Consider the following 26,782-nt stretch of genomic DNA (forward strand, 5'->3'; position numbering starts at 1 on the left):
GACGCTATAAACACTGCATCAGAGCTGTAGTTAAGGAAAGCCAACAATAATGATTCTCATGACTGCCCACTTTAACTCAGAATATGGGCAGAAAAATCAGTATAGTGTTCCAGCTGTTTTAGAAACAGATGAAGCAAACTCTCAACAACAACATGAGGTCATAGCTTGAGAAGGCAGCAGTGTTTTTTTGTGGTTATCCTCACATATTCACCATTGGAACTAAGTCTGTATTCCTGACTTCAGATACAGATTTACAAACTAAGAGCAGTACAGCAGGCTACATACAAATAGGCACACATGTTCATATAACATGTATGTATTTAAGTAGGTTCTGCATATTTCAATATTATTCTATACCTGTGTGGGTGGGTGAAGCATTAGTGGGATGCAGAGAGCAACATGAAGGAGTTTGAACATGAGCATCATAATGTATTCTCTGTTACTGTCTATTTCTGTCAAGAAGTTTGTTTTATGCTGATAGCAGGAGGAGCTGAGGTCTCCATGAGAAACAAGACTAAAGAAGATTATTGTGATTGTTTTTAACACGTGTATGATATGACTCAAGACTTAATGATAGTCATTCACTCGCTCCACAGTATGGGTACAGTAATACTATGTGTCTTTTGCATGATCTGATGCCAAATCATATACACTCATGCACACGTGCACGTGAGGCACCACCACAAATCTCTCCATACTCACAATTACTGCTCTTGTCACAGTATATATTGCAGCTGCAACTGTGAAGGTGTCAAAAGACTGATTGGCTGAAAGTGTGCTTCCTACTGGTACCATTGGCGGTGTTATCTCGCCTCGCTTGCTCTGTGACAGCTTTTATATTACTCCCATACACAGGCTGCAGCATTACTCTGCCTGGATGTAGGCTTTGAGGGCTGCCCTCCTCACTCCTCCCCACACACACACACACACACACACACACACACACACACACACACACACACACACACACACACACACGCACACTCTACCCCACCCACCCACTCAGTGCTCAGACTTTGATAGGCACGAAATAGCCCCACTGCTGAGATTGCACGTTAGTTCATAGAAACGGTTCTGCTCATAAGGACACACAGGTACTGCCGCACACAGGCACAACATGCAAGCAAGTGCAAATGCATTTATAGCTGAGCATCTGCACCCACCATATAGACAAATGCATTCATGTATTTATGCATGCATTCATGCATGCATGACTGAATAGGCACATTCACACAACCTCATATGCACATACAGATTTCTTCCTTTTCAAAAAAGACTTTTCAAGAAAGATGGTTGTGATTTTTGAGGTGAAGCATTGGGCTAAAGGTAACTCAGAGGATTGTGCTGTGGGGCTGCAGCCTGCAGTATATTACAGTGCATGAGATAAGAAAGAGGATGTGAGGAGAGAAAACTTGCCCTGTATTCTGTAGGTTTGTCAGCACATTGCTGAGGTGTGATGGAGTAAGTGATGTTTTTTTCTCTCTCACTTGGCGAGCTGAGGACATCTTCTCATTTTTCATCCCTGATTATAATTAAACTTTTATTTCAGTTGGTACATCATTATTCACCTCACATATATTCAAACCAGTTTGCTCTGTGTGACCTGTTCCTCCCTGGTGCAGTTTGTCTTTTTTCCCTCTTTTGTCTTTTGCTCCTCAGTTTTCCCTTTTTTTTTTTTTTTTTCTTTAAACAAATTTACATCTGGCTGACATGTTTGCATTAAGGCTTTTTTGTCCTGTTTGCTTCATTGAATTTGATTGATGTTTTGATAGTTGTTAATCTCAACAGATCTGTTTTGGGTCTTCAATTTTTTGAATCAGTCATCACAACCATCTCTCTCTCTCTCTTTCGCTCTCTCTCTTATCGTAATTACTCAGTCAATTGAATATGGAGTGATAATTAGTCCACCAAACACGATAATTATCTGCAGATGGCTTGCTTTCCTCTCAAGTGAAGTCATTAGCAATGCAGCCTTTTTACCAACAGAAGTAATTTCTGCGTAAACCAGGCACCTTGAGAGATGATGCGATTAGTATTGATGAATGTGTGCAGTAGAGAGGTCGCAGTGTTTTCATGTTTAGAAAGAAAATAATAATGATAACTTTATTTATCATGCACAAAGTCCTTACAGTAAAGACAAGAAATAAATCAAAAAGATAATTCTAAAGTAAAATATGAAAATTATTCCAATAACAATGTATTTTAGATTTTTTTTTACACTGAAATAAACTGGGATGAAGTTGACAGGAGAGTACAGACACAACTTACTACTCTTACATTTCCCTTCAATGTGAAGCACATTGAGTTTATCTGTCATGAAATGGGCTTTATAAATAGAATTGTCTTGCCTGCTGTAGCTTTAAGTATAGACAGACAAACATGGCAACAGGGAGAAAGTAAAGGTGTATCCATTCACAATATGAGATGATTTCTGAGTCACAGAGTTGATAGTTATGACTTGCATTACACGTGTGATAGTTGGATTTAAGCAGCATATTTATAACTTGAAGATGAGAAAATAACAAAGAGGCAGAGGCAGAAACACACAGTGGAGTTATAAGTGATATAAACATTGAAGAAACATGAACAGTGGGGTGATGTTACCATAGACAAACGGTGTATGTTGCCAGAATTTGGGTGATTACTGTAACACTGTAACCTACTTTATGTGGAGCTCAGGTGGCCTTAGGCACGCAGCCCCCGCCTCCTCCTGGTCCTCTCTCTCTCTCCCCACACAATTTTACATTTGATGGAGAAGTGTGTTTGGCGGTCTCTTGTGACTCATATCTGTTTTTCTATCGTAAACAGTAAATCAGTTTCACTTTCAAATCGGCCACAAAAGTGAAACCAATCCCTCTGGAGGCCAGCCACAAAATCATTAAAGGAAAAGTACACCCAGAAATAAAACTACTTACAAGGGCAGCCAAGTTGTCACATATCGCTTGTCTTTATCGGCTCTCGCCAAAATAGCGTCCAGGGCTTTATTCTTTTAGGGTTTAAACAAGGACAAACACACAGGAGGACCCACTGTGACTGCTAAGTGCTTCCCAGTTACAAATAAAAGAATAAAAGTACATAAAAAGAGACTGAGATGAGTTTCCTGATCTGGAAAGTGTTAAACACACAGCAACTCTTATCCAACTGTCTCACTTGTGAAATATGTGTGAAACACATAAAGTAAACAAGTCTAGCAGTAGTAATGAACATAAATTGAATAGTCAGTCTTGTAAAATGTCTTAATCGACAAACATTTCAGTGATACACTACTCAGCTCTCAACATTAAAGCATTTTGCCCCATTTAAGGCATCGACTCGGTGCTTTTTGGCCAATTACACCCAACTCTCATGTAAAAACTAATCTCATTTCAGATCCAGACTCGAAGCATAATCTATATATATATATATATATATATATATATATATAATGTGTGTGTGTTTTCCTTTCTGAATACTGAGCAGCTCCCTCCTAGACTGCAGTGGAGGAGGTATGGGTGAATCAGTGACAGATCTCTGGTGATGACTGTTGACATGCAGGAGAGATAGAGAGAGGCAGAGTGTGTTTGGCAGAGAGAGGATAATATTGCCATGGTGCTGGGGGTATTAGAGAAAGTCATTACTGTCCATCATCAGGCAAATGAAGACATGTTTAAGTGGAGATGAATAGCCTCATTGATGGGGAAGGCTTGTTATGGTAGATGTGTTCAGAAAAGCAGCTTTGGGGGGGGGTTCATATTTCAATAAATATTTGATGGGTGAGGACAGCTGGATTAGTGTGTGTGTGTGTGTATATTATATATATATATATATATATATAATGTGTGTGTGTTTTCCTTTCTGAATACTGAGCAGCTCCCTCCTAGACTGCAGTGGAGGAGGTATGGGTGAATCAGTGACAGATCTCTGGTGATGACTGTTGACATGCAGGAGAGATAGAGAGAGGCAGAGTGTGTTTGGCAGAGAGAGGATAATATTGCCATGGTGCTGGGGGTATTAGAGAAAGTCATTACTGTCCATCATCAGGCAAATGAAGACATGTTTAAGTGGAGATGAATAGCCTCATTGATGGGGAAGGCTTGTTATGGTAGATGTGTTCAGAAAAGCAGCTTTGGGGGGGGGTTCATATTTCAATAAATATTTGATGGGTGAGGACAGCTGGATTAGTGTGTGTGTGTGTGTGTATATTATATATAATATATACACACACACACACACACACACACACACACACACACACACACACACACACACACACACGTTGCTATAAGCATTTGAATATCTAAGATGAGCTATTTGAAAAGGGTTTTAAATGAAGGAGAAGATCATTTTCTCACTCCATCACCCAAGTGGGGAAATTTTATTTTCTCCTTCTCTGCACCATTCTCTCCGTCTCTTCTATTATCCCCTTTACGGCCATCCATCTCGCAATCTGCCCCTCGGAAAAGCCGAATGAAGGGATGTGTTGTGTGGGCTCAGCAGTACCCAAGCCAACCAAGCTGATCTGAGTTATTTGTTCCTTTTATTAAATAAATCAACATGGGAGAAAAAATCTGATGGTGAGCAAAAAACTGAGAAATTACAGGCAGCCATAAATGCACAGCCCCTCTAAAAGATTACTTTAGCTTCTTTCCAGTGCTCCTTTTTTTATCACACAAGAAGCGTGAATTCACATGAGTTTATGTGAATCTGCTCTTTCAAGTTTGTTTTAGGAGGAGAAACCAGTCGTGTGATACTTATTGTTTGCTACATTAATCTGGAGGTTAGTTTGTCAGGCCAGACTAACAGAAATGAATCCAGTTTTCATTGCCAAAGTTGTGGCACATAAGACTACAGTATGTGTTAAACCCATGTGCAACAACTTCCGCTTGTCACAAACATAACTCTGCAGCAAAAGTGATCTCTCTAAATGGATTGTTGGTTGTCATATTGCGCATTACAGTGTGCAGTTTTTTGCCCTGTTGGGTGATCTGTCTGTACTCCGTTCTGGCTCCAGCCGAGCTTTTCTCTTTAGATCTGAAAAAGAGTGCACCTGTATCGTCATCAGTCACGGTCGTGGCTGGGAAACGGCGACATCAGAATTAATCGCCGGTGGGGGGCATCCACTGCCTGACTCAGCACCTCTGGTCTCTGATCTAAATTCAAAAGATCGCCGTGAGTGTAGGCAGGCCTTAACTTTTGGACTTTTAAGAATATCTTCATCTTTTCTCAGGCAAGAGAAGCTACTAAACATAATTTTTATTAATCCTTTTTTACCTTCTCATTCATGTTCAGGGTCATTGGGAGGACTAAAGAATGGCCCTGTAAAAAATGAGATAAAATATAGCAAAACGCTCTGAACAGGGTTCTTCAACCCACTTAATAATACTCAGACATTAGAGGAAAAATCAAAATGTGCAAATTCCACACAGAATTCGCTTCGTCCAGGAAATCAAAACTTTGGGTGCTGATATTACATGCATGTGAAATAATGCTTAAACCACCTCTTCTGCTGTTTTTGCAGAGCAAAAGTAACTGCTCTGTTCAAGAGCACCTTCAACGGCTTCTGTGGATATTTTATAGGTTACAGCGGATGTAATGTATCATCTGAAATTGATTTGAGGGTGGCTTGATTTTATGCCCAATTAACTATTCTGATATTGAAGGATACAGAGGATGTCGATAATGAATTACTTAACTAGTTTTGACAGGTGGGCACAAATGAAAGATTGATGACAGCTGTGAATAATGCACTCTTCAATCAATAAACAAGGCTTAGTCTGTAAAATTGATGCTTTAAATGAGGCCATGCATGTGTTTTTAACACACAAACACTTAAAACATGGGTATAAAATTCAAATTCCTTTATTTTATAATAGTTAGCAAAGGGTTTTAAAGCTGAGCTCATCTGTGCATTTCCATTGTTTTATGTTGTGGGCGGAACTGTATCCATAGGAGCTTTCAGTGAGCAATGTGTGTTTAACGGTTTGCTAATGTCCACTTCAGCAAGACACATAGTTAAGATGAACTCATGTTTTTTTCCCAGGAATTAATGGGGATTTTAGAACAGACCATGTACTATACCCCACAAGGCTAAAAACACATTATCTTTATTTTCCAGTTGTATTATAAATGTGCTGATGAAAATATACATTTCTGCTTTGTGTACCTGTTTTATGAGTCATACTTACCTGAACTGGGACATCAGTAAATCTCACCTGCTTTTATTCAAGGTGTACACAGTGTGAAGCTTAGAAGTATGATAAAGATAACAAGCTTCTAAAAAAAAAAAATAATAATGATGAGGTGGATTTTAATTTGAGATAATTTCTCAAATTGCTTCTCTAAATAAGGTTCCTGAGCAAGTATAGAAGTGCAGAGATAACAAATGATAATCTGTGCCCCCTACCTACAAGCTGATAAACTGGAGCAGCGGTTTTAGCTTTGCACCTGCTCCAAACTCTGAAGTATCTTTAAAACTGTGTGTGTGTGTGTGTGTGTGTGTGTGTGTGTGTGTGTGTGTGTGTGTGTGTGTGTGTGTGTGTGTGTGTGTGTGTGTGTGTGTGTGTGTGTGTGTGTGTGTGTGTGTATATATCCCCTGTAGTATCATTAGTCCTCTGGATGCTTTTACAGGAAGTTGACATGACAGGACAATAACAGTTCCTCAAGATTGACAAGGGACAATCTACCCAGAGTGCTGGAACAGACTGTTAGGACAACCTTTGCCGTGTAACTCGACATGTCAAGAAAATGCATTTAGAGAACACATTTAAAAACAATACATGTTGAGCAAAGTGCTATACAGAGAAACTAATAATGCAGCTAGTTAAAGCTGCACTAAACAATGTTTTTATATAAACAGTAAAACTGGTTAAAGCTGCACTGATGAAGTAAAAGATCTATTTAATAGTGAAAAATCCACAGATAATTATTATCCTAGGTCAATGAAGCATTTTAGCGTCTTTCAGCTCAATGTTTTTGTTTTAAAGCCCACAACTTTACACAAGACATATATTTTCCTCATGACATGACATTAAATATCTGATTTTAAATTTGTCAGGTAGACACAAATGAAAGATAATGTTGCTATGTGTCTGCTAGATGTGTAAATAGACAGCCATTTACAGACACTGTTGCCATATCAACTTTATAAGCTGATATTATATCAGTCTTGTGTTTACAGCTCGTAGTGCGAATTAAAAAACATGTAAATGGAATAGTAAAATATTAATTTTAGTCATAATTATTATTCATTCATTCACAATGGGTTCTTCAGATAAACTGGGTAAAGGGGCAATGACTTGGGCCAGTATAGACACTATAGTCAGCATGTCCTTGATTTAGTGGGTTAATGAGGGTGCAGTAAAGGGACGGGCTGATTAGTGTATGCATACAGTATACTCTACACACAAGAAAAAGTCCAATTTGTGGTAGGGAGTGTGTGTGGTGTTAATGACACAGCTAATGAGGCTATTGGCAAGTTAATGAGATGAGCTCAATATCTGTAGTACACACAAACACACACACAAATACACTTCCTCCATCTTTCGTGCAAGTTATTTTCTTTTCTTTCTTTTGCTAACATTCCTGACTATTGTATTATTTATTAAATTGATGTTTTCCATTTTGTACAGTCAGTGTGTTGATTCTTTCCTTTACATTCTCAACCTGTTTATCCCTGCATCATCCTCTTATTGATAACCTGGAGTTTTTCTCCTCCCTCCTGACTGGAAAGTGGCGTTAAAGAACGGATAACCATTTTGCTCCACTCTCAGGCTTCCTTCCACATACAGTACATACGCACACCTGTTTCATCATGTCGGAAGGTTGCCAGTGTCACAGCACCTACCTGAAGCTCTGGAAAAGTGAAATTCAATTTCCTTTCTTGGAGAGATCAATCAGACAGAAGCGCTGTCAAGCTGTCATGTGATTCTATCAGAGGCAAAGCCGCATCCATCCTCTTGTAAAAATGAAAGACCTACTTGTTATTCACTCGTCTGTCTCCTTGACGTCATGCAGCATACATACACAATTTTTTAATCTACCACAGGCTGAAATGTCCATAAAAAGCACTTTTAATGGGATTAAGGCAGAGTTTGTTATGGCTGATTCTTATTCCTTTGATGCCGTCTACATTTCTACGTGTTTACAGAATCATCAATACTGATCTTCTTTTTGAAGAGGTGGTTGTCCACGACAGCGTATGAATCACCGGAGCCTTTGCTTTATCTGGTTAAATGTGTGTGTGTAATTTTTCTAATTCCTTTTTTTGTGTGTGTGTTTGCAGGAATCTGGGAAAGTCAGGACTCAGAGTATCTTGCTTAGGACTGGGTGAGTAGACTGCACTTTCTGCTTCACGACCCAGATTACATTTCTCCATCAGGCCTTACTTAGGAAACAACTGCTCAAATCACATGGACTAAACAAATGTATTGTTTCTCTGCTGTTCTGGAGCATATGTGTTAGATGATGTTGCATTAAGTCACTTACACACTTAATTAAGAAACTTGTTAATAATGGGAAAAGTTTAACAGACATTAAACTTGGTTTGTCCTGTTTCATTATTACACTAACAACTCTACTGTAGTTCAGTCCCCTACATCCTGGTTCAAACAGTTACAAACACACAAACACTTGCAGCATTCTCACTGATATGATAGCTCTGTATCTGTCTGTGTGTGTGTGTGTGCGCATGTGTGTGTGGCCGTATCACTGTGGGTTGCTGGTAAAAGTTCTTCACTTCTTGTACAAGAGTCAAACCCACCCCCAACTCAGCTTCAATATTTAGCATGAGAGTGGGAAGAGGACAACACACACACACACACACACCCTGTAGCCAGCATACCTATTTCTGCCAATGTGAAGAGCTCTCAAACAACAACAGAGGACTGTGTGTCCACAAAAAATATTAGCCCAATGTTCCCTGGCTCTTTTATTGGAAGAACTCCTGGACGTGACACGCAAACACATTTGGACAAATAAAATGCAGTAGAAGCCAGGCGAAGCCAGCCAGGCGCATACAAGCTCTTATACAAACATGCAAGACAATAAAGACTGATAAAGTAAATCTAGGATAAATTCTCAGTAGTAGTTCTCTAGTAAATTACTGGAATATTATTATGGATGATAATGTGGTGACCTGACAAGATGACATCTCAAAAACGTGGTTTCTTGCTGGGAGCGGGTGGTGGTAATTGTCACGTGACGGCCATCGTTGTCTTTATAATACAACAGGTTGTAATAGCGCTACAAATAACTCCTTTAAATAAAACGGTACCATTGCATTTAGGAACTGAAATGTACCTGAAAGGCGGAGCGTAGAATTTTATATGAGCAACTTTTGTTATGGTTTGTAGAAATTGTCCCCCCCCCCCAAAAAAAGAAAAAAAAAAAAAACTGGCTTTGCAATGTATTTTTAAAATGACTCATGACTGAGCTTTAGATATACATATTATTTACAGTGCATTTGTAAAGTTTAGACCCAGTCAATATGTCCACAGGGTGCACTGAGAACCAAATACATATGCTATATACTATACATAGTATAATACTAATAATAAACACACAATTAGATACATGGTTAATTTATGCATGATATCCATATTTATACATGAGTCCAGTTCTTGAAGTTTGAGAGAAAATAGAAATCATCACCAACTCTGTTTCACAGAAATTAAAATATTTGTTTTCTCTGTCCAATTTCTGGTGGAAAACCGACTGAAACTGTACATGACGTTCCAATTATAGTCTCTGCTCTCTAATAGCATTTATAAATAAGTCAAGTTCTTGTCTCCAGAGTCCACACACACCCCCGAAATCTCAGAGATTTTAGAAAAGGAAATTAAGAGTGTGTTTTAAAGTGAAACATTGCTCTAAATCATTGATACCAGAATACATAAACATGAATCACATGATAAATAATGAACGTAGCTGCTTGGTCCAAACAACGTAACTCAAATTGTTTGGGCTTACAGAACAAAAAGGGTATCTCTATTATCTTAGGCACTATTTTCATATTGATGAGATTCGGTTCTGTGAATACAGTAAAAACCAAATGTGAAAAAAGGTGTTTTCATCTACCGGGAAGATAACAGCACAACCAAAAGTATGACATTTCAAGAGATACAGTTAACAGTATTTCTGTATCAGACCTGCAGGATGGTCAGGATTAGATAAAACACCATTCTCACTGTTATCTCTGCTCAGAGGGAGCCCTTCAGGGTGCAGCTCAGCCTCCATCCCGTAAATCGGATCAAAACTTCTGGTGCTCATTGGGACATGAGCTTTACCCGGCTTAGACAGGCTGACTTTGACCAGTCTTTACCCACAGAGGACGCTTCAGTCGTGGTTTTAAGAGTGAGGGTTTTTTTAGTCAGCAGTGTTAGAGGAGACATATCCTGCAGAATGTTTAGCTCTACTTTTGGCATCCTTTCTAGTCCAGGTTTAAACTTTTGTTGATTCTTTATCAACACTCCCAATTTTAGGCTCTTTTCAGTAACACCTGTGCATCTCCTTCAAACCGCTACAAATCCCAGAGTGATGTCTAAGTAGTACTTCTGCTGAATAAGCTTCCTCCTACTGACTGAGGAGCTCTTGCCAGTCTCATATATGGAGGCAACTTTCTTGCATGGATTTCAACCATTTGAAGCTTCCTGATTTAGTTTTTCAGTTATATTTTTCACCAGCTTCAGGCTAAACTCACTACATTTAGTACTATGTAGTGTTGTGATACATGCATCATTTGTGATGCTTGATATTAAATATCACTAGATAGCACAGGGTTGAATTTCTGTTTTCATTTTCACTTTTACAGGCCTTACCTGATTGCGTCCTTTAAGTCTTCCTCCACTCAAATACATGTTTTTTGCTCATTGTTATTTCATTAGGCACAGATGGATGTACAGTATGTGCAGAGTTTAAAAGGCTGTTTTCACATGCATGTGCTAAAAGGGCGGGAAATTTCTCTGTGCTCACCTTGAATCTAAAATTATCATGACATCGCAACTAGTTTTGAAGCCAATCATGCTCCACTTACACACTTGTGAAGAAAGAATTTAAGAACTACATTTAAGGGGGAAGTTTTAAAATACAAATAGAAGGCATCTCTCATTGTCTCATTGTTTTAGTGTGTGTGTTATTGTATATGAGTCGTGCTTTTGTTGGTTTGGTTTCATTTAAGCTCTGATACGTGATCTTAGTGCATCAGGATACTAAAAACCTTTTTAATTGAAAGTGACAGCTTGCTGAATGTATTGGTGAATAAAAGGGACAGTGACATTGAACCAAAAGGATTTTCCCTGGTGTCAGTGGTAGATTACATCCAAAGTGGCCTTTTGGTGCCATGCAGAACTTTTGTTTTTCAGGGTGTAATGTCTGGCTCCCAGGCTTCCTCTGAGCACTGCTGCCCCGGGTGGTTCATGGTAGACTGAGAGGTCTGACTCAGACTGGCTTAACTGCACGGTGCAGAAAAGGTCAGCATAATGCCAGCTGCCTGCCACATGCTGCGCCCAGGGCGGACATGATGCTGGCAGGGGAGAGGAGGAAGAGAGAGGGCCAAGAGCAGGAAGCTAAACGGTGTTTCACTGTTTAAACTTCAAGGAATAGTGCCAAGATGGTTGAAGATATTGTGTGTGTGTGTGTGTGTGTGTGTGTGTGTGTGTGTGTGTGTGTGTGTGTGTGTGTGTCTGGATATTGTCAAAGTTCCACCACAACAAAAATCATCATTCAAAAGCACATATTCACAATCACACTCCTGACTGACAGCGCAATGAAAAAAGAATACAACTCAACATTCAGTCAAGTTAAACTGTGATTCTGTCATGTGTTTCCATTCATCATTGGTTTGTGTGATCCACAGCCAGGAGGAGATGTAACTGTTGCAGGAGTCACAATCTTTAAAGAGCCAATCTTCAACTGCATGATGATTTCCCTAGAGAAATACTGTCTCAACCAGCACCGGCTTAATTTACATAATGGTTTAATCAGTTGAAGACCTCTTTTTCACAGAAATTCACTTTTTCCTTTTTGCTTCTCAGAATTCCCACAGCCTGTTCCCACACTTCACACAAGGCAACTCGCAGAATGTCGCCACTAATCCTGAGATTTAGGCCGCTTTTCGAGCTTTAACGTTGTTTGAGTTTTACATCAAAGCATTAGACACTGTTGACACTGTAGCTGTTGTTTATGAAAAATGTAAATTCAAATGATATTACTGTATCTTTGCTCACTGAACTACAGCTGCACTGTGACTCAGGACCCAAGGCTGCTTTGAAAACTTTGAAACAGGCTAAAAACCAGGATGTGTTATACATGAAATATCCAAATGTTATGTAACAATAAAGTATGAGGTTTGACCTTGACATGGAGTGACTGGGTAAGAAATGCTTCACTCTGGAGCTACAAGGAAAATAATAAATGATTGCTATGGCATTTCAGATTCAAAGCAAGAAGGAAAAGTGAAACTCAGAAAACCTTTCTAAATCACTTGTATGTATGTAAGACACTACGTAACGGATAACAATGCAAAGAGGATTCCTTATTTTGTGTAACCCTAAATTTAATCTTAAATCCTTTCTTGTTTACTTCTGTTGTATGCTGGAGAGCCATTTGATTTTCCATGATCATGATGGATTTCTATTACATTCAATTAGCTGAGGCTTGTACATTTAATTTTCAAATAGTTGAAAAAGGTTGGAGTGGCTTGTACTGAAGAATTCAGAAATGTACCATTACCATTTAAATGTGTTTAAAAAAATTTTTACTTTTTTCTATTTAACTCAGTCAGTAGAAACAGTTTTGACCTGCAGAATAAGTCACGTATCACCTGACTGACCATTTATAAGTCTGCATTTCAAGAAATATGCAGCTTTTCCTCTCTTCTTACTATTTCTATAACTTTTTGCAATTTAAAATTTAAATTGAGTTTACTTCATCATCTTTTTCTAGTTGGCTGCATTTATTCACCCACATTCAACTCCACTACTCATACACACATTTTAAATGTGTGTAGCTGAAGAATTAATAAGACTATCAATTAAATATTCTGGAGACTGTTTTTACCAAAGCTGCTTCTTTGAGCTTGGGCTCATTTACTGTTTGCTAATGTAGGAGAGTTTCTGTACAAGTGAATTAACATTCAACATTCACCGTCATTATCCCAGGGACAGAGTGCAGGACGGAGGGAGGGGCGATGAGATGAGAACAGGGAAAAGAGGGAGATGAAAGATGAGACTTCTGTCTTCTGTCAGTCTCTGTCACACCCCCTGCTTTTCTCTCTGTGAAGCCAGCATCTCCTCTTCCACCTCTCTGTAAGGATGGAAAAGAATAAAAAAGTAATAATTATGGATTTTATTTGGAGAGAAATAAATGCCATTTTGCGTCATCATTTACTTTTTTTTTTTTGTCTCTTTTCTTTTTGCTTCCTCTGTCCCAGTGGGGTATTGTTCTCCCAGGTCCCAGCTGCTGGTATGAGCAGCTTATTTGGTTAAAAGAGACTGGATAGAGGTTTGCACTGTGCTGAAGCAAGATCAAGAGGGTCACACACAATTTGTCATATTGGTTCAACAGGCTTTAGAAAACCAAAAGAAAATAATATAGGAAAAAAAAGTTTTTATATTTGCAAATATTTGTTTTTTGGATTCATCATCAATCATGTTAAACAAATAAAAACATACATTTACCACACAGCAGCCTTGTACAATAACACAGTATTATAAAGTAAGTGCTGATTCCTCTCTTCAGACTGAGAAACCTGTCTCGTCGTCACTGTATACCTAAATAAAATTCAGTCTCTTGTTTTTTAGCACAAAGAGACACATTCTGAAAATCAATTCAATATCAGGTATTTCCATTCCACATACAATAAAAAAAAGTTCATTCCACATTCAAGCAGAGCACAATTTAATATCAATTCAATTTACATTCATCTGAACCTGCCACATACTGTGTAACAGCGCTCTTTGCTTACAACATGAAAACCCCCCTCACCAGTTAATTGAAACTGAATGGATTTTTTAAAAATCAGATTATCCTGAGAGAGAGGCATGGAGTGCGGATTAATTGATAAGTGAAGTGATTAGTGAATTCATCATGGCCTCTCAGCACAGGCAATCTGCTCCTGCAGATAATTCACTACCCCTTTATTCACTGCAAACAGCCAACAGTGTGACCCCAGGGAGGTCTGCGGTGGCTTCACTGTGCGGGCTCCTAATTGGCTGAGTGTGTGTTTGCATGTGCAAACCCGATTTAATTGGCTGACAAAACAGAATATTAAGTCGATGCAGAAGTTCATGATCAGCATTATCTGTCTGAAGCCATAATTTTTGTTCCCATCCTCTCACTCATGCCACAGTCTGTCCAGGTCCATATTTTTTCCTGAATGCTTGCTGTGCTGATGCGGCACAATTGATGAATCTTGAAATGGTTCTCCCAGCAAATCCTGCAGCCCTGCTGTGCACAGAGGAAGGCAGCCGGACGGATAGAGCAGACCAACATAGTCTCTTTCCCTCTACGTCTGCTGCACTTCCTTTACTCTTATCTGTTTCCTGCTCTGTCTTGCACTTTAACCTGTTCCTCTAAAGTCTGCAGCTGTGTGGTTCAGCATCCTAAAGGCCTTTTACATACATTCACAGCATGAAGGAGATCAGACAACCTCAGTCATGTTTCTATTCATCGACTGCTCTTTTACCCGCAAAAGTTCAAGTTTTTTGTCATTTTCACCTTCATAGATTCTTACCTCTCCTCTGCAGCTGAAGCAGAAACTCCTCTCCCAACATCTAACCTCAATCAGTTTTACAATTGAACTCTGTTAATGATATCACAGCAAGGTGTGTTTGATTCTCAGTCAAGCTTTAGTTACTGTGGTTGATCATTTTACAACAGAATTGTGCAGCATGTGTATACACCTCTGATAAAAATCTGATGTTATGCAAAAGCGCCACAAAACAATATTCAAGCTGATAATCTTCAGCTTCTTTTGAGATGTTGTTAAAAAGCTGCTGATTCAATGCAGTGGTCACTTCTGAGGCCACAGTTTGAGCTGTTTTCAGAAACATTATTTTTGTACTTTGTTGCATTGTAAGGTGTTTGTGCTGTTTTATCCGCCCCCTGTAAGCAGGTCTGTAGCAGAAAGAGTAGACAAACAGTTACAGATACGATTGTTTTGAAGAAATCGATAGAACTTGAAGAGGCAGTACAGGAGACATGGGCATATAACATGACTGAAAATAGGAGCAAAGGAATGTGTGTGTGTGTGTGTGTGTGTGTGTGTGTGTGTGTGTGTGTGTGTGTGTGTGTGTGTGTGTGTGTGTGTGTGAGGATGAGAAAGTTTGTGTTTGTGTGTATATACTTTGCAAAAAATAAGAGGTTCCATGCATCTTCAAACTTCAACACACACACATACACTCACACTGGGAAAAGCAAACACACACAGGGCAATGACAACCATCATTCTACCTCCTAGAAAATGACAATAGATTGAAATTGCTCTGATCCTTTCAAAAGAACAGAGCGGGTACAAAACTTTATGGGGCTTTTCTTCCCCCCAAAGACATTTAAATGGGTTCCTGCACAACATACTTTAATTTAAGAAAATTTGGGCATCCTGGTGATGTAGTTGTTTGGACACATAGGTTACTGTGTAACTAAAATGTCCGTGGTTAGTATAAAATCAGTCAATAGACAAGTGGTGAAAGGTTCCTGGCTGAAATCTGTCAGCTGTCAAATAGAGGTTCTTCAATTGTTCAGAAATGTCTGTTTGGAGAAAGTGCAGTCAAACTCTAATTTGCCTTTTCGTGTGTCTTGTCTTGATAAAACTATACTTTGGAAGCATAACCAGTTCAGAGATGTACTGCAACATTTTATTGGAGCTGGGGGAAAAAAAAATAAAAAATTATGACTCAGCCTTTCTATCTGTAGGCAGACGAGCTGGAAAGTGCTGAGAAAGAGAGTGAGGAGGTCAGTTAAACTGAGACACCACAGAGAAATGTTTCATCTAAATGTGTGCCATCTATCACACTGCCAGGCACAGGACTGGATTCAAATTTCAAGATCCAGGTTAAAAGGACTTGTGCAAAGATGAATGAATAAATGACACCTCTTGCCAAATTCACAACACTGTCTCATCATCCTCTCGCTCATTATTCTCCTCATTTTCCTTGACTTTTATTTTACTGCAACTGTTCTTCCCTGTTCTTCCCTGTACAGTTGAACTCTTGTCAGTTTCGTCTCGTCTCTTTTCACCTGTCAGGTTAAGTGCTTGACGTGTGTAGATGAAGGCAGAAATATCATCATAAATGGGAGAAGACAGTGAAGTGATTTTAACTTTGAATCTTGTCAAACAAGGACCTTTTTGATATGTTCATGTGCCATTAATATGAATTCTAGAGACTCCCTCTTTGCTTTATGAGTAGTTAGTGTGGGTTCGCCCGTTGACTTGAGCACCTCTCAGCTTTAGGAAAAAGCACTGCGTGGTTATCAGATTTACTATTGTTGCATAGCAACATCAAGTGCCACTTCCGGCGCTTCCCATCAGCAGCTGCCGGTCAAAAAAGAAAAAGCAAAGAGCAGTTTGTTTTTGGCAGGACATTAATTTCCAACAAACAGAAAAACTCAGTTGAACCTACAGAATAAGAGCGGTGGCCTCGACATTAGAGCTCTGCTGGGTATTCATCCCATGCTGTGCCTCTCACTCACACACACATAAAGCTCAGAGCTGCAACTGGACATCGTCCGCTGTGATTACGTTTCCACGACGCTGGAGACAGCTTAAAGGGCTGATTGGACGCACACACACTCGCATGGATGTATGCACTCACCAACAGATATACAGGCAAGAAACCCCCCCACCCTTCTGTCCTACCTCTGAAAAACTGCAGCCTTCTTGCATTTTATTAAATGAATATAATATCATTATGCACCGACACATCCAATTTATCCTCTGGTTGTCATTTGTAAGCTGAACCTCAGTGGAGTTGATGGTATTACAGTGTATGGAATAATGAGCTCTGCTGTATGGTAACATCCTGTCAGTCACGATTAGCAGATGGTTAAGTGCTTGTTCATTGTCCCTTATCTCCGAGGTATCTCAGTTGTTTTATGATTGTTGAGGAATGGAGGTCGAGAGAGTCAGAAGTAAAATTGTCCGTGTGAAATTATGGGCACTGGATGGGTGAGAGAAAAACAAAAGATTCAACAGGGAGATAAAACGGAGAGTAGAGAGGAAGGAGAGGAGGAGAGTCTGATGGCCCGAAGGGAATTAATAACAATTAATAAATAATAATAACCTCCAAAAAGAGAATACTTAATTTTTTGGAGCGGTTGTATTATTTTCCTCCATTCTATTTTAAATTAATACTCTTACTAGGAGTTCTTGTACTTGATTAACAAAGTTTGCTTTGAAATAGTCTATTTTATTTATGAAATCACAAATCTGTTCCTTAAAGATGGTATATGTAAATTCTTTAGTTTAAAACAATAAAGAATTGACTAAGATCATCAACAGAATGTGAAGAAGTAACGGTTTTGATGCTATGCCAAAGATGTCTGTATTGTGCTGCTGATATATCTACTGAAGTTAGCACGCTAACTAACTAGCCACAGCCTGTCCCGTCTTGTAATACCACTTTGTACCTCAAGTGGCGATAGTGAGTCACTGTAGTGATGCTGCTCTCCTTCATGTTCCTCGACCTTGTGGCTCATCCTCTGTTCCTGCCACGACTACAACTTCCCTGTCTCTCTGACTGGGTGTAGAATGGTGTCAACGTAAACGTGTTGGTATACGTTATTTCCCAATCCATGCCAACATGTCAACAACTGCCCTATGCTGAGGTTAAATTTATTCAAAGTAATGTTAGCTCAGCCTGACGGTGAGGGTTGAAACTTGGTTGTGAGAGCAGCACACGGCACGCTCTCCTGCGCACCCTAAATGACACAGAGAGGGTCAGTAAAAACTTTATGAAAACTTAATGGATTTTTTGACGGTCCACTGGTACACTTATGCTCCAGCCCACTGGGACTTGTCCCCGTATACCTGATGACCTGTCCAACTATGGCAGAGGGGAAGAGGAGGGACCAAAGAGTGCATTTCTTTGTTTCATATGAGAGGGGTGGACACCCCAACTTTCTGGTAATATACTGCAATGTATTTGTTTAGATGTTAAAATGTTAAGTTCATATATTAATTAGCTTTGTTTTAAGTTTGGCCTTCGAAGGGGAGCGGTTAGCAGGGGTTTTAGGGGAGATACAGACACACACATATATATATATAGATATAGAGATAGATATAGATATAGATATATATCTATATATATATATAGATATATATATATAGATATATAGATATATAGATATTGATATCTATATATATTAGTTTGAGGCTTCCAGCTGGCTTCCTGTATGCTGCTGGCACAGGAATGGGATAAAATAATTTAATGAGACAGCTCATCTAGACTTTCCAAAGGTTTATTGGACCAAATGAATGAAATTCTGATGATACATAGTTATTCTGGGGTATTTTGAATTGCTCAAAGTTTTCAGCGTTTTACAGCCACAGAAGTTGCAATACTTGAAAATAAACCTTAAACATTTAACATGATGGGGACAAAAAAGGATTTTGAAAAGTAAGGAGCATAATCCCCCCAAATGAGGAAAAAAATGTAGTTTTCCTGGTCCTCCCCTGCTAAATTTCAAACGCACTACGACACTAACACAAACTGTCTCGTATCTTGTCAGACAGCCCTGAATTTGTAACTGCTCCCAGTACACACACAAGCCATGCAGTATTTAAAGAATTTGTTTTTTTTTTTATATAAAAAGTCTCTCGCTCTCTCTGTGTCTGGCATAGCAGGACAGTTTTAGATAGCTAAAACTGTTTTGACATAATCTGAATGGGAAGCGTTTTCTGCCACAACAAAGCTACATGCATAATTCAGTGAGGAAATGTGCAGAGGATTTAGTGTCTCCTCTGGTAGGGGTGGCTTAGCCTTTTGTCTGGCTTATCAGCATTGTTTGCAGGGCAATCAGGAGCATGTAGTCAGATGTACACACATGCACACTCATTATCCACACACACACACACACACACACACACACACACACACACACACACACACAAGGACAGAGGACACAAGGTCTTCCAAACACGCATGACCGTGACAAACAGTCACCAGTGAAGACAGGAAGTACTAACAGGCACTCACACAAGGTGATCCTTGAATATTGAGCTGGGCAGATTTTTCTCCTGGGAACTTGACAGCCTCCCTTGACTGATGTCACAGCCAGGGATTAGTAGCATTTACCTCGGGATGTCAAGCACACACACTAAACACAGACACTGATAGAAATGACTGATGGGATAGAAATGTTTCCTGTAACTGAAATCTCTGTCTCTCTCTTCCCTGCAGGTACATGGGTGACATTTGGAGGACAGATAACAGATGAGGTACGGAACATTTTCCCGAATCCTGCTTGTTCATTTAATGTTAATGGATGCTGCTTATTGATTTATTTTGTTGTACTGTATGTAGGGTAGAGTATTGAACGTGTTGAATATAAACATGTGTTCTTGACGTCATATAGTGTTTGATATGGTAACAACCTGCCGGGTATTGAACACTCAGTTAAAACACATGCAGCTTTGTAAAAGTCTTAAAAAGCCTTGGATTTTCTCTCCTTTGATTTGGACTAAATATAAAATTGTCTCACCTGGATGGATGGAGTTTTAGTCGCATATTTTCCTGTCTTCTTCCCAAACACATTGATATAATCCAAAGAAATGCTATGATCATTCAGAGACTCTCCCAAGACAAATGTTATAGTACTGATGTTCAAACGAAAGTGGAAACCAAACCATAAAAAATGTTGTGCACAGTAGTTTTTATTTTTGTTTTAATGCTGCCTAGTTACCTAGCGACCGCTCCGCATGTGATTTAACTCTTGGCTGTCAAAATTCTAATACTTACAGCTTAACTTTTTAAAGCTTTCTCAGATTTATTCATCCTGTAATGAGCAGGGGTGGATGGTTTTTTTTTTGTTGTTTTATTTTTTTTAGATTTTTATAATGTAAAAAGTCCCGGCCCTCAAAAAGACTTGTGGTGTGATGATTCAGATTGTTTGGACTGACTCAGATTTTATGCTACATAGGAGAGAAAAAGGGCAGGGTGAGTGTCAACGCATTATGTGCACGTACATGTATGTGTACTTATATGTCCCCTTTTTTACACTTGTGTTGATGAATTCTAACATGCTCTGATGTTCCTGCTGGGGTCTTGGTCACCACACACACACACACACACACACACACACACACATATGCACACACTTAGAGTGACAGTTATGGAGAAGAGAACAGAGCTCACCCCAGGGGACACAGAAACAGTAAGCTTATGTAACAGTATTATTTTTCTTACCTCAGGGCTTAGTGCCATCATCTCACATGGTACGCTCAAAGCTTAGCGCCCCTCTTCTCTCCATTATTCTGAATGTCCGCAGTTCAATGTCACTGGTGCCACTCAGGCACTTCACTCCACCATGCTACTCTGCTTTAGCGCAGCTGAGAGTCACATGGGAAATACTGGTTAGAGCTGATGTGGCTCACAGAAAGTCTGTTTCAGATATTGTTTTGTTGACTCTTTTTTTGAATAAAATGTTCTCTCTCACCAGAGACAGCCATTCTTACTATTGACGGTAACCAGAAAAAGAGGTTGCGAGTGTCTCTCTGGATACGCAGCCTTAAACGATTCCACAACAGCAACAGCACTGCCATCGCTGTTGGGTTAAAAAGTCCTCTGCCACCCTGAAATGCCTCTTGTTCAATGTCATTTTTATCAAATGCACTCTAAATATACTACATGTCCTCAGCAGAGTTCAGTGTCCCTGTCCTCATTAAGAAATGCACAACAACTCTGGCACACAAACACAGTTAGTACATGAAATCTGTGTGAGGGCTACACAGGCTCCAGCATTAAAACATGCAAACACAAAGTCCTATCATTCCCCTTAGTTATTTTGTACTATTTGTAATAAGGCATGTTTTACCAAAGTTCTGTTTAGTTTATTTCACTGAGCAGCAACATTTTCCCAGACAGAGAGTTCACAGGAGTGGTGGTGGGATGCAAGTTAACATTGCTTACTCATTCAAAAAGGCCAAAAGTGGATCCATAAATCATACAGTGAATTTGAAGTGTCTCTTGTCAGTGTTAACTTTGATGTATCGAGCATGGTGGGGGGGAGGCAGCGCAGTCATAAAATCATCTCGAGGTTGTGTGGGTAGCATGTGGGAGGTTACTGCGGCCTTGGTTCTGGGGATGTGAGAGAGACAGTGTTTTTTCTCAATATGTCTGTTCCATGTATGGAAATCCAATTCTCCTGCACCGTTTGTGCCCCTGAAATAAAACAAAGCAAAAAAAAAGAAGCCTGAAGTGCAGGCATATCTGCAACTTTAGTGACTCAGTGTTTTTCTATAGGTAAGGGTAGAGGTGCATGTGTATATGTTTGTGTTTTACAGGCGAATTGTTTCTGCAGTTTGTGCTCCTCTTTCAAAGAGCATCCCACTGTTTGAAGGCCATCAGTCACTTTCAGTTCATCCAAAATGGCCAGAAGTCAGAGGTAGTCAGAAATCTGAGTAAGCAGCGATGCGTCGTCACCAACACAAACTCTCTGACCTTGTGAATGTTACTATAAGCTCTCGCTGACAGCGACTGACTGTTTAGTATCTTATGAGACTCATCATGAATGAGCAGCCGCTAAAGTCTGATCAGTCACCCTTTAACCACTGACACCACTGGCCTCTCTGCTCTGTCTGATCTGCTCGTCTCTTCTTCTGTCTTCCTCACGCTGCAGAAAGTTAATTACCCACTGTGTTTTTTTTTTTTCCAATTCTCTCTACTTTTCATTAACCTCATCCATCCAACACTTTCTTTTTAACTTTCTCTCTTTCCTCTGTCTTTTCTCTTACCTCTGCAAAAAAGCCTCTTTGTTCCCTTTATTGAAAATCACCCTCCAGTGCCCCCAACAGTTATGATGGACATTGTTTCCCATCTGCACTCAGCAGAGACCAGTTAGAGAGAGAACACGCTGTTCACTTTCTCTCCTTAACCGACCCATCCTTTTTTTTAACCTCTCCATTATCCAGCTCTATCTTTTCATTCTGCTCTGTTTGCCTGAACGGCAGCCCAGGACTCAGAGACTGAATGAGCCTCTGTCCTTTACTTTGAAACATAACTCCTAAACCAGTTGTCCCCAGCAATGAATTTCAGTCCTCCTGCTTCCTGCCACGCAGAACCTTTGCCAAAACATTTTTATCTTTTGGTAAGTGAGAGAAAATAATACAAGCTTTGAATTTCTCTTCGCTGGCACACAGGCCAAAGGCCGCTCTCATCGCCTCCAGCTGGCTCTGAATGCAGCAGCCAGGTTCCTTACAGGGCAATAAGTCTTTTGTTATTGCATTGCAAAAGAGCATTTTGCTGATCTGGTGCATTAACCTTTAAGAAAAAGACACACCAGCAGTGCTTTTTAGGGCAAAAACATTGTAGATCACTTTTTTTAAAACTAATTTTTATTGATCTATCTTTATTTTATTTCTTTTATTTCTTTTATTATATTGATCTAAATTCTTGTTATACGTAGTTGTACTGTCTTACTTAACTGTTGTGTTTGAATTGTGCACTGTCTTTTGAAGATGCTAGTTAAATAAAGTTCATTATTATTTCACCATAATTTCACATGGGCTTGTGCTGGCTGCCCAGTTTGTGCCAGCTGCAGAGAAAATGTTGAGGAAGGTTGAGACAGATTCTCAGAGGAGAGATTATCCAATTCTTCTTCCAAAAAAAAAAAACACACCTTCGCCGTCTGCCGCCACTGAAACAGCAGCACACACACACACACACACACACACACACACACACACACACACACACACACACACACACATACTGCGCATACACACAAAGCCAGACAGATAAACAGATTTCATGTACACACACGCACACCCTTCTGTCCCTCACAAGACTCCACAGGGAAATGATAGGGTCCCCACGTAATAAAACTCAACATGGGGAAATTGGATCCCAGTCTGATGATTTATGGCCGTCATGTCTGAGAAAATATGGAAGAATGCACATGTGCCACACTCAAACACACACTCACACACTTACATAAAGCATGAGCACTTATTAACTAAAGAAGAATGAGTTGATGCTACTGTACATCGTAGAGTCAAATGGTTTTTCACAGATAATTACACTGCCACCTCAGTATATCGGCAGACTTACCAGTAAATCCACACACGCTCTGTTTGAGAATGTTAGTTCAAGTAGACAGCTTGAGTTCGCTGCCGCAGCATATTCAAACAGGACATACTGTACATTACTGTTCTTGCTGCAGTGTATAGTACAGTATCTAACACATCCTTTTTCAGCGGGCACTGTTTAAGCCTTTTTATAACAATAATAATACGTGCTTTTCAAGATACTTGGAGTACTCAGACTCACTTTGTGCTCTCCTCACTCTCCTTCACTCTGGCATGCCTGCTGCACTGCTGCTCACACAGCATTTCATAAGTCATGTACAGACTCCATCAGTGAGCACCAAGTTCCTCCGGGGCAGAGGTTATTATCCTCCGGTCCCCGTCTTGCTGACTTTAGTGTATCCTTGTGGGGGGGGGACAAGATCAGAGCCCTGATGCCGAATATCAGCTCTGCATATACAGTGGTTCAGTAAACAATACAGTGCATGGCATAAATTATGTTTGTCCTGCAGAAAGATTTGACAAAAACAGACAAAAGAGAGAGAGAGAGAGAGAGAAACTTGATGCTCAACCGATGTTGAATGATACAGTGGTTGATTTCCTATATTCCTGTTCTCTGCACAAGGTTGTTTGTCCTGCGTCTCTTGTGGTAATCTGAGACTTTGCACCTCTATTTTTGCTGTGGTCGGTTGTGTCCTGAATTAGGCCACTTTCTTGCTTGTCTTATATTTGAGTTGAACAACAATACTTTATGCTCTGAGAGAGGCCTGTGGCTGAAATGCGTCAGCACTGATATTTTAATAAAATATGAAGCTGCACTGCTTTGATGGTGTGCCACCTTTTTCTATTTTGATAACGGTTTTGGTAAACACATTAATATTTATATTGATATGCCAGGATGCTACAGCTCTCTAATGAATGCTTCTTCTGGCAAGTGTCTAAAAAGAGAGATTTTCTGCTAAAATGAAAAAGAAATTAATCAAAATTCTGCACAATGACCTTCCTGTATCCTCTGTTTATGTGGCACCTCTTGCCAGGTTGCAGAGCAGCTAATGACCATTGCATATGAGAGCGGAGTCAACCTGTTCGACACAGCTGAGGTCTACGCGGGCGGCAGGTGGGTGTCAAGCAACCCTCTCAGTTTGTGTGCAGTTCATTTGAGCTCATAACAACCTATTCATGTTTTACTGTGATCAGGTGCAGACATCTGGCTCCACTCGAGCTGGAGGAGGTGTTTTTATCATTCATTTTTAGCCTGAAGGTGTTATACATGTAGAGAATACAACTAGATCCATAAAAAGCAGCTGGTTTGTTTATGACTGTACGTTTATGACTGTTTGTGTGCACTAAGAAAAAGATGAAAAATTGCAAAATCAATTCAAAATATGCAGGAATCACTAAAATGGCCTTTGTAATATTAAAAGTTTTAATAGACCCTTTCAATGCACTTCATCACCAACCTGTTTTGCCATCTTTTTAATGCACCAGGGTCTATTTTCTTTAACGACAATGAATTGCAGGGTTGATATTGTGGAGGAAATGTTTCTGAATTCAAAATGCAGTTTAATAATGCCACCTCATTTATGTTGCCTTGCAGGGCCGAAATCATTCTAGGAAACATTATCAAGAAGAAGTGCTGGAGGTAATGGTGACATTAATGTGTGCGATTGCTTCATCACTGCTGTGTTAGAGAGGACGATGTGTGTACAATATGTTGTAAGAGGCTGTGAAAGAAGTGTGTGTGAGGCTTGTATGAAGGAAAAGACAAAGAGGGAAATTAGTTTTTTTTTTTTTTTTTTTCCTTTGGTGTATGCACATACATATAATAGTGTTAGAAGTGTATGAAAAACAGCCATGTTGGATGTTGAAGTGAAGAATATGAAGTGATGCTGAGTTATGGAATAAAATCGCTGCCTTGTCAGAATTTTATTTTTATTTCTTCAAATCACAGACTTCAGCCCTAATCCTCACAGATATATGTATTTCTATGGACACACACACACACACACACACACACACACACACACACACACACACACACACACACACACACACACACACACACAGAGGCACACAGACACATTGCATCACAGTAGAGCAGTCTGCCCCCAGGCAATTTCATTTTTCCACAAATTTCAAATATTCCCTTTATGGAGTAATTAAACATGCTCCGTTTTTTTAAATTATTATTGATCAGCTCTGTGGTAAACTGGGACGAGAGAGTTACAGTAACATCAAAGGAAATTCAAATGTACATGTTGTCTACAGTGTGTGTGTCTACAGTGTGTGTGTGGTTGTGTGCAGTGAAATGAAATATTGGGATCACTACCTGAAATACTTTAATATTATTTATTTATACGACCCAAGTTGACAATTTTTTTTTTTACATCTCATAACATTAAACTTTAAGAATAACCTTTCATGTAACTGAACCGAAAGTAATAGGAAGTAACTGCTGGAGCCTTTGTCTGATGCGTCAGCATGAAGCAGCTCTAATGTGGGAGCAGTCAGCTGCAGCTCTCCTCCTGCTACTTGTTCCATCATTATATAGCTTAGTGTCATGTACTGAGGTGACTACATTACACCAGTAGGCGGTTTGAAGCCGCAGCGGTAGAGACTCACTGAACCTGACATCTCAGTCTGAGTGTTGTCATGAGTTAACAGCACAGACAGTACTGAGGGATGATGATACTACAAGTTCAGATTTTGTGGGGAAATGATACGGGCAATGTAACAGCTCTGGACAAACAGCAAGATGTTGAATTATCACTTTATGACTCAACTCTGCAGATGTTCGTCACTGTTGGACACATCATTAACAAATTATTAGCCACTCTGAAACGGTCACCTGCTCAAGAATATGTGATGAGATTGAGTTTAATGTTTAAACAGAGCACCAAACATGTGATGGCAGGATGTGATCAGTCCGGCAGTGTGACATTAAACTAATTCAGACTGGAAATCGGTGAACATCAGTGACAGATGAGAATGACTGAATGTGCTTTTACTAAATGCACAACTTATCCAAGGGAGCAGGGGCTAATATCATCCATGCTGGGGCCACATGTGGTAGCAAGGAAAGTTGTGATACATTTGCAGAGCCACTGTAAATCTAAAAAAGAGAATACACTGAACCACTACAATACAATATGTATCACTCACTGTGTTGCATCTTCTTCGCAGGCGATCCAGCTTGGTCATTACAACCAAACTCTACTGGGGAGGAAAGTAAGTAAGAAACTCTCTAAACTCTAGTTTTCATTCCCAAAGGCAGATAGTGAATAGTTTAGTTTGTTGTTTTCTTTATGCTTCCACGTCGGCAACAGCTGTGGCCAGAGGAATCCGTCCGTCCCATTCTCATGAACATGATATCTCAGGTGCACCTACAGGGAATTTCTTCAAGTTTTTGCACAAACGTTCACTTGGACTCCAAGATGAACTTATTAGATTTTGGTGGTTAAAGGTCAAAGGTTACTGTGACCTCACAAAACACTTAACTGAAGAATTCATGTGCTAACTATGACACAGTTTAAGACAAATGTCTGAAAGGATAAAATGATGAAGTGA

The 26,782-nt window shown here is 39.6% G+C and overlaps 1 protein-coding gene across 3 annotated transcripts in view; it reads left to right on the forward strand.

The window, feature by feature from the left end:
- kcnab1a (potassium voltage-gated channel subfamily A regulatory beta subunit 1a) overlaps positions 1 to 26,782 on the forward strand; it is a 103,259-nt gene that overhangs the window by 65,331 nt on the left and 11,146 nt on the right. For all 3 annotated transcript variants that reach the window (XM_056374054.1, XM_056374052.1, XM_056374053.1), the window contains exons 2-6: positions 8,261 to 8,304; positions 19,374 to 19,411; positions 24,253 to 24,332; positions 24,813 to 24,857; positions 26,399 to 26,443. In XM_056374054.1, the coding sequence (XP_056230029.1) occupies positions 24,268 to 24,332; positions 24,813 to 24,857; positions 26,399 to 26,443 (155 nt within the window). In that variant the 5' untranslated portion in view covers positions 8,261 to 8,304; positions 19,374 to 19,411; positions 24,253 to 24,267. The remainder of the gene's footprint in view (positions 1 to 8,260; positions 8,305 to 19,373; positions 19,412 to 24,252; positions 24,333 to 24,812; positions 24,858 to 26,398; positions 26,444 to 26,782) is intronic.

The sequence above is a fragment of the Seriola aureovittata genome, chromosome 4 (assembly GCF_021018895.1).
Source record: "Seriola aureovittata isolate HTS-2021-v1 ecotype China chromosome 4, ASM2101889v1, whole genome shotgun sequence".
In the NCBI taxonomy this organism is placed as follows: Eukaryota; Metazoa; Chordata; class Actinopteri; order Carangiformes; family Carangidae; genus Seriola; species Seriola aureovittata.